General features: G+C 32.0%; 1 protein-coding gene across 1 annotated transcript in view; it reads left to right on the forward strand.

The window, feature by feature from the left end:
* LOC106688268 (uncharacterized) overlaps nt 1-9705 on the forward strand; it is a gene marked incomplete at both ends in the record, with an annotated part of 120611 nt that overhangs the window by 87167 nt on the left and 23739 nt on the right. The window contains 1 exon segment of the mRNA XM_067048095.1: nt 5048-5152. Coding sequence (XP_066904196.1) covers nt 5048-5152 — 105 coding nt within the window.

Here is a 9705-nt window from a genome sequence, read left to right on the forward strand (position 1 = left end):
GAGGATGGGTATTCAGGCGGCTTTTGAGGTTTGGGAATCATTTTGATTATGGATAATTTCCATGGGTCAAACACATGATAAAGAGAAAAGAGAGAATTTTAACTTGAAAGGCTGAAGGTGGAATAGACATCAATCATGAAGAACATTTAAAATTTTAATTTTTCTTCACAAGTAACGAGTACAATGGGTGCCATCAGTCCCTAATGTCTGTCATATAACTAATCCTAGTTTCAGATCCAAAAATCTTAAGATTCATTGGTGTTGTGATTTTTCTGTGAAGTGTAGTAATGTATAACAGGAATCAATGTTATACCACTAATTTTCCTATATTTTTGACCATATTATTATATCATTTGACTTAATATTATAACTTTTACTACTTATAATATAACAATACAGTGAAAAGTTTCTTGAAAGTTATTTTGTTCTGTTTAGTTCAGGACTTTTATAATGATAAAATTATTATTCTTGAAAATAATTTTTTCATTTATTTTGTTTTTCACATTTAGTTTTCAAGATGTACAAAGGCCTTTTTGGCAATGACCTGAAACCCACCTTGTTGATTTATATACAGATACGTTCAACCCTGCTGATGAGCACATCTTCTATGGATGTTAGCTAACATCTCTAAGACATCGTAAAAAGGCTTTTAACATATGTTTGTACCTATTTTCATTCAGCTATGCCAATATTCTCCTATAAATATCTGGTAATAAGCCCTGAAGAAATTGATGGGAGGGTATTAAGAAATGTATGTGCTTAAATCCCTCAAATTTAGTTGATTTGTTCCACAGATCTTATTCATCATCGGACCACATCAGTGAAACTTGCATTATCATTGGATCTAGATTTTTGTTCCTAATTACTGCTTGATTGAATAATCAAAAGTGAGGTGAAGTACAATTGCAAGCTTACAATTAATATAAGTAAAATTAAATAAAAGCAAAAAATGAATTCACCAGTAATAGACATGAGAAAAGTAAACTCCTTAGGAATCATTAGCAAGCTAATAAGAAATATGTGTACCATGATTCTCTAAATTCAACAGTAATGTTCTACTCAGCTATTGACACCACTATCATAGAATGATAAGGAATGAAAGTGATAACAAATGAGTTAAAAAATTAACTGATCAAATTATCTTGTTGTGAAAAAAAAATCACTGTTAAACTGTTAAGATAATAGGTGATAAGTAGTAAAAATAATAACTAATTTAGTATTACATGATAAATAAATATATAACAATCTTACTTTCAAACTACTTACCACAGAGCACTCAAAATAGCAAACTCTGGTATAAACCCTATTACCCCTACCCTTCTTCCTCCTAACTCTCAGTAACCACTTTATGCCCCACCCTCTTCTTATATAGGTCCCTTCCTTATAAAATGAAATGAAAAACCGATCTTTATTCTGGGACACATGGTCCCTTAAGAATAACAATTTGGAACAATTTCAACACCATTTGTCTGGCTAAATTAACTCATTTTAAACAAAATTAAATTAAACTATAATAATAATTATGTACATAAAATATGAGCAAAAGATACATTTTTATCCAAGCTATAATGATATTTATTGTTTCCAAGTTTACGGAAGATTGATAATCAAGGAAATGAATATATACTTAATGTTTGAATGATGTTAAGAAGAAAGCTTCTATAGATGGATTTCCCTAATGAGGTAGCACGAACAGCAAAGGATTTTTCAAAGGAAGCAGTTTTATGCAAAGGGGTGTACAAATCGGTAGGTAGGGATCTTGTATTTAACAGATAGATAGGATTGATCCCTTTAGAATAAAATTACAGGTGTTAAAATTAAGCTTTGGAGCCTTAGAGTAAAATAAAAAATAAAAATGAAATTATAAAACTTCATAAAATATAATGAATTTGAAAAGATATAAATGAACAACAATGATTTATAGAATATATAAAATAAGATTAGAACAAATAAAATAAAACCATATGTCATATCATAAAACATAAGGTCACTTACTTCTGATAATAATTAAAAATTAAAAAAAATATATGAAAAATCAAATACAATGAAACTCAAAATAATAAATGAAAAGGTACAATTTCTGCTAATATACATATTTAGTATAAACGAAAATCTGAAGCATTAAGTATAGAAAATATATTAACCTTATTTGAAACTTTTAATTGTTATTCTTCCGGAATTGGGTGGACAGAAGGTGGTCGAAGATACAGAATTTGAACGTTGGAAGGGTATAAGAACTACGAATGAAGGAGGGAATAGAATTCCGTAGGGAAGAGGAACCAATGAGGAAAGATCTACCAAAAGCTGCGGTTTGATGGGCTGTTACATATCAGTCTGAAGGCCATGAGTGGGTATTGCAAGATTGGATAACTTGGTAGAGGAAGTATGCAAGAAAATATTTACGTCGAAAGGAGGGGTAAAGCCACTTCAACTCTTCAAGGTGTTTATTAGGAATAACAAGTTATTATATTATTATTATGACTTATGTCCCAACTTAATAATTTTCTCATGCAAAAAGCTCTCCTTAATCCTTTCCAATCCGGTTTTTGCTCTCAACATTCCACACAATCCCCTTTATTGAAAATTTCGCAAGACCTCCAATCCATTATAGACAATCATCATATATCTATTTTAGTTCTTTTTGATTTTTCGAAGGCATTTGACACAATTAACCATAGGATCCTCCTCAATCAACTTCAAAACCTTTCCATGTCAAATAGTGTCCTAAAGTGGTACCTCTCCTTCCTGTCCCATCGTTCCCAAACAGTCGTCATTCCGAATAAACCTCTTTCCTCTCCCCTTCATCTGACGCGAGGTGTTCCTCAGGGATCCTCACTTTCACCACCCCTTTTCTCCATTTATATCAACGATCTTCCTGATTCCATTCACCACGCACAATACCACCTAAATGCAGACAATCTCCAAATCTATCTGTCCTTCCATCCCTCTGAGATGCTTGAGGCCATCCAAAAGATACAAGAAGATATTGACAGCATTAACACATGGCTCAACAATGATTTGAAGCTGAATGCTAAAAAAACCAAGGCCACTCTTATTAGTTCCAAGTGCCTCCTTCATTCCCTCCCTTACTTTCCTCTACTCTTCCTTAATAACCAACCGATTTACTTCTATCCTATAATAAAAAACCTTGGTGTCACCTTTGACAAACACCTCTCCTGGAATAACCACATTTTCCAAATCACACGCAAATCCATAACTGTACTCAAACAATTCCTAAGATTCCGTAACTCTATTCCTGAGAACACCCGTCAGCTCCTAGTATCCTCTCTCGTCTTCCTCTACTCCGACCACAGATCCTTGGTGTATGGAAGGCTATCTGCAGGACTAGAGTTGAGACTGAAGAGACTCATGAATTGCTTTGTAAGATTTATCTTTGGGTTCCCAAGGCGCTCTCAAGTCTTCCGCTGGTATACCGAGTTGAAGTGGCTCTATCCAACCTCCCAAAGGCAATACCTCCTTGGTGTTTTCCTATTCTAAGTTCTTAAAGTCAAAAAAACCTACCTATATCCTAGATCTCTTCGTTCATCCATACACTCATTAAACACCAGATCCCAACCGATTGATTTATATATGCCCTCTTATAGAACCGCCTTCTTTAGCAAATCCTTCGTCATATGTGCAACCTCCTTCTGGAATTCTCTTCCCATCTCCATTCGCCAGTCCTCATCCATTCTTTCCTTTAAACAACACCTATTCCTCCACTTAATGTATAACCAAACCTCCACATCATTGTAATCAAATAAATAGGCATATATTGATCAACATTATAAACAGTAGTAAAGCTAATATACCAAAGTAATTTCATTTTACTATCTGAAAATTTGCAAATGCTTGCCAGATAAAAATCTTAATATATGAACTATGTATTTATTCTTAGGTCCCAGAATATAATTATTATTTCATTCATTCATTCATATGTCTCCATTCTCATAGACAACATACACAAATTCTTATGATCTGCCATTCCTTACGTACTCCTTGGGCTCAAGTCCCACTATAAACTCTATCACCTTTTTTCACCAACATTAAAGATTCTATTCCTCACCAACACTGTTCTAACATTGTTTACTGAATTCCTTGCTCCACTCTAAACTACAATTCTTGCTGTATTGACGAAACCAAAAAACTTGTATTTTCCAACATAAACAATTCATAACTTCCCACAATCCACCTGTCTCTAAATTTCCAAACCAAAAAAACCTTCTAATAAATCCTTATTTGACTGTTTTGTTTATTCATAGGAGTAATTGATATTATTGTTGGTGCCATTTCATTATTTACTTCAACCATTTTTGTATTTAATTTTCTGTTACATATCATAAGTATAATCAACAAAGGAGGAATAGTAATTTTCAGTATCTCAAAATTTTATGGACAAAAAGAACTAAGTGCTAAGTTGTAAGTGAGAGAAATTTGTTGTGGGGATGGTGACGGGTTGTTATCATTATTTTAAAAAAAGGTCATGATTTGTGTTTGGTGTGATTGTAATGTGGATTTGGACTTAAAACTTGTTCCAAACGGCATAGATTATTAAGCTTTTAACTCAACAGCTTGATATATTCTTTATAAAATTTTGAATGAAAACTTTATTTCAATACACAGAACAAAGTAACTTTTTCAAGGCAATATTTCCAGTAGTAGTAATTATAAAATTTTACTTTTACTTCATACAATCTGACCATGTTGTTCATAAGGTTCTTAGTACAGAGACTTTTAAAATTGCCAAATTTAACTGATTGCAGAATGATGGAATAAAGTGGTAAGGAGTAATGAAATAAGGAGCTATCTTGATTGCTAGAGAGATATATCTGTCTGTCGATTGAACATGCTCATTTACAAATATATACAATTATGCCTTTCATGTCCAACATAGTTTGTATCCTACTTACTATCTTGTATTAATTTTTTTTTTTTTATAAAATAGTTTTTTCTCATGAAAGATTATTGCAACTTAAAAGAAAGAACTATTGCATGAATTAATTCATTGAATGATTATAATTTCCCGATCTTTATTTACATTTTTTAGAGTTATTATAAAGTTCTTCTTTTGGTTAAAATATATGAGGATAGTTGTGGAAATTTGTGGAGATCACTTGTTTCTTCATTAGAAAAAGAAAGGGACTTAGAGAAGGTAATTTATACTTAATTTAATGATTAATAATATAATTTCTATCAAAATTTTCCTTTTAGAAGGTACCTTCACTGATTAAAGGATTGTCTGGGTCTGAAATATGTTTATGATATTTCATTGGTTCCAAAGATCTATCAATGTTTGGCATCCTTTATAATTAACTGGATGCTCTCTACTGTGGTACGTGGTTGTGACCAGCAAATATTGCAAGTGTATCCTTGGTTTTAGTACAAATGCTACTTTCATAACTGAGGCCAAAATCCTCCTTCACTCCCATTCTCTTGATTTTCCACTCCTTAAAAGTATGTTTGTTGAAATTTACGTGCTTTCCTCTCCTTTATTTTATACCATTGTATACCAACCTCCTTGTGTTCCATTTGACATCTTTGATTCCTCTATTGTTCAACTAATCTCCTGTTATTGCTACATATAGAAAATTTACTAATTGTGTGTTATGTTAGATTTACAAATGTCGTTATTTTGTTATTAATCTTACTTTTCTCTTTTTTTTAAGAATTATTATTTTTATATATTTATTTTATCTTTTTTTTTTGTTTATTAAGTTTAAGTTAAAAGGACCAGCATGAAGGCATTGAGGTGCCTCTTGGTATATAAAGGAGTCATAGGTAAATTGTGGGGCTTCAAACCAAATGTAATTTATTGGTTATGCATGCAGTGATAAGACTCATTGTCTTATGTATATGTCATTGTCATTAATAACCTTACCTTATTCATCCTTCTATTGTATAGTGGCAAAAGGCTATGGTCAGCAAATCTTGAGCTTGGCTTGGGAAACTTCAAAGACTGGCATGTCTTATGATGACTGGTGCCATGAGCACCACTTCTTCTGCAGCAATGGAGGTTCTCTTGAACATAACACTGCTGCACAAAGAGATTGAATCTGAAGCCCTCAGCTCAACATATAGGCTTGCGAAATTAGGAACAAACTCCCAGTCCTTAACTTATGAAGGCCATGGCAGCTTGTTCAAGAAGATCAATGAAGATGAGGTGCTGGCTATGCATACTGATCTTCGATAAAAAAATGTAGGGACCCTTATTATAGTGATAAGATTGAAGAGACTACTCCACAAAAACCGTGTAATGGGTTAAACTGTTACATGGACAGATCCTTATTGGAACTAGGCTCTGGAACAGGAATATGGGTATGGAGTGGAGGATGAGTGGACCTGATGAAGGCATTTCCATATCGTTAGGAAGGCACACCCCGGTCTTTCAGGCTAAAGTGTTTGCAATTAATGTCTGTGCCCAGAACTTAATAAAAGAGGGTACAAGGGATAGTCAAGCAGCCATTTATATGCTGGGTAATCATATAATCTGCTCCAAATTGGTGGGAGAGTGCAAGACTAAGTTGAACTCTACTTAGCCAACAAGGTACGGATTGAATGGATGGGTGCCTGGTCACAAGGGCATTAAAGGCAGTGAGAGAGCGGACTACCTCGCCAGAAAGTGATCTGAGTCCGTTTTCCTTAACCCCATATGTGAGGTTAGTCCTAGCCATGCAAAGAGATTGCTGAGGGCAGGGCTGGCTTATTTTGTTGAAAAACCAGAAGATTAGAGCAGTCAAAGATGTTCCCAAAAGGCTCCTGCACAAAAAGAAGTAACATATTTCTGAAATAAATATATTAATAAAGTTGCAATAATTATACATAATTAAAAAATAATTATGGAGAAAATATTAAATTGTAAGATAAGAAGAATATGGATGATTTTGTTCAAAATAAATAGAAAAAGAAATAAAATCAAAAACATTGCATTTCAGTTTTACTAAAATATGGGTAACCAATAAAAATAAAATATTTTCCATACAAAAAAAATGCTTATAACATTGAAGTGACAGATGTACTGGGTTCAGCTGAATACATCCAGGTTGCAGGGCTTACTTACAATTACCAATAGGTAACCATCAGACTGCTGACACCTGACTCTACCTTTACTAAATCAAACTAATTAATTTTTGTGTTACCTTTTTCTATCTGGCTAGCCAGTAAAGATGCTAATTGGTGCATAGTCATTTCACTTATATTAGGTGTGCTCTTTTTCTATTTCTAATAAATTTCTCATTTTCCATTAAAAACGTGGATTAAAAAATAAGGAGCTGAGAGCAAAAAAACCATACCTCAGAGTTTAAGTTGTCAAATCAAGATCTTTCTGTAATCACACAATGAGGTACAATCGATGCAGTCTCAATCCCGTAAGCAGTATTTTTACTAAAACCACGATCACACTTGTCTACACTTGCGCAAACCAGACCTCAGCAGCTTGTGCTTTAATACCAACTGGCATTGTCAGTTATGGGGATACCTCTGATTGATAATGATTCTTCTCAAATAGAGACAATAAACTATTGTCAAACTCCTTAATTTTTTTGAGCTATTCCATGGCCTGAAAATCTTAGCCTTCATTTTTCAAGATTTCCCCTCATTATCCCTTTCTATTTTTGTGTCAGGATCATTAACTTTTTATGCCCATGATGGTTATTTACATTTGGGAAATCTTTATTTTTTATTAATTTCTGAATCTAGTATATTAATAAAAACAATATTATAGATTTGGCTTTATCATATATTTGATTGGATGAATTAATTTTTATCCTTGCTATTGAGACAGTGGAGGGTTGGATGATCTATCCTACCCTCTGAGAAATCATGTGATTAACCAAGAATCGTGAGTTATTAAGGTAAGATTAACACATGGTAGCTGCAATAATAGGATAGAATCTATTTTTGCAAATGAGTTATATAGCACTTTCATCCACTTTTGCCTTGAATTATTATTTAAATAATCTTAATTTATAATCATTCATATCATTAAAATCAAAACTCGTGAGATGTTTTATTGAGAAGATGTTCTTGATATAACTTATTAACTTATGTAATATTGTTGTTTTATCAGTTCTTTGAAAGTGCAATATGGGGGGTCTACTGCTCTTTTGGATTCTACTTACATTTATTTAATTATATGGTATTCTAGTGAAATAGTAACAGGTTATGAGATATATTTAAAATTAAATATATATTATCAGCTCTTGATTTTATTGAAAATATTAATGCTTATCTCTACCAATCTTACTTTCTCTTCATTTTCTCTTAACCCTTTAATGACAGTGATCTTCTATAGCAGTCGATGCAGAGGAGGGCTCCTATGACAGTGAATTCATTGTATTAATTGTGGGAAGGTTGGGTTCTGAGAGGGTGAACTGCTCTGGCATTCCAGCTCTCTGCCTCTTTTTTAGTTAATGACAGTGAAGAACTACTCAGGCAGTAAGACCTTGAAACAATCTTATGGTGTTTTAAGGAAATCGTATCATTATACCAATACCAGCCGAAACATGGAGTGTAACTTTAATTTTATTTAACCTCCGGTTTCCCGTCATTAGAAGTCAAAAAATATGAATTTTCACTAAATTTAATTGATTTTATTATTTTTAAAGGTTAATAAAATTTAATTTTTTTTTTAATTGTGTTATTTTTTCCATATAATAAAAAAATTGTAGTCCTATGTAATTTTTATTTGTATTTAAAAACCTATTAACAGTAAAATTTAGAACTATGGAAATTTAAGATTATTAATCGATTCATTTTTTGTGGTTCCCGTTTATTAACAGGAGTTCCTTTTTGTTATTTTCTACTGCTTTTAAGTGTGTAGGGAAGGTTAATTTTTTTTTTGCACCCTTGATTGGGTAAAAATCTGGCAGTTGAACATGATTCTAGCCAAATCACCTCCTAGCACAGCCATTGGTCTAGTAACAGTACTTCCTTTCAAAGTACTACACCCCTTGGCCCCTCATGGGTTTTAGCAACTCAAATTTAATTTAAAAATTAAAATTTTAATTTTTAAATATTTAGCTTGATTGCTATTTGATTCCAGGAATATTTTAAGTAGAGAAAAAAACATATTTTGTTATATAAGAATTATTTCTCATTAAAATAAAACAACTTAAAAACCAAATAAGAAATACATAAATCTACTAAAAAAATTTAAATTACATAATATTGAAAATTAAAAAGTCTTAGAATACTTTTTCAGTATTCCATTCGAAGTCTTTGTCCATTGGGTTGACTTCATTCTTGTTAGTGATGAGAAGATAGTTGACCGTGGATAATATATATGAGGAGAAGATGGTTGGGGGTGCGGTCAGAATATAACATAAATAAGTTGAAAGAACTTATTTCATAGTACCAACTTTTCAGCAAGAATTTCTAGCCTTCTCTAGGGCTAAGAACAAAGAACAAGATTACGAACAATGAATAAAAAAAAACTAAAAACAAATATAAACAGAATGACATATAGTAAATAATTGTACAGAATGAAATTAACAAAGATAAAGTGGTGAAAGAAGGAAAAAATAAAATTAATATATAGGTAAACGAATAAGTTAGCAAAAATAACATAATTAAGGAAATAAAAATTTCAAGTTATATAATACAAAAAACAAAAATAAGAAAATGAAATATGTGATACAATGGGTAAGTGACTTATATATGAATAACAGTGTGAATGTTAACATATATACCTATACACATACATATTTT

Source organism: Halyomorpha halys, unplaced genomic scaffold, assembly GCF_000696795.3.
Source record: "Halyomorpha halys isolate HHAL.00 unplaced genomic scaffold, Hhal_1.1 Scaffold1094.1, whole genome shotgun sequence".
NCBI lineage: Eukaryota > Metazoa > Arthropoda > Insecta > Hemiptera > Pentatomidae > Halyomorpha > Halyomorpha halys.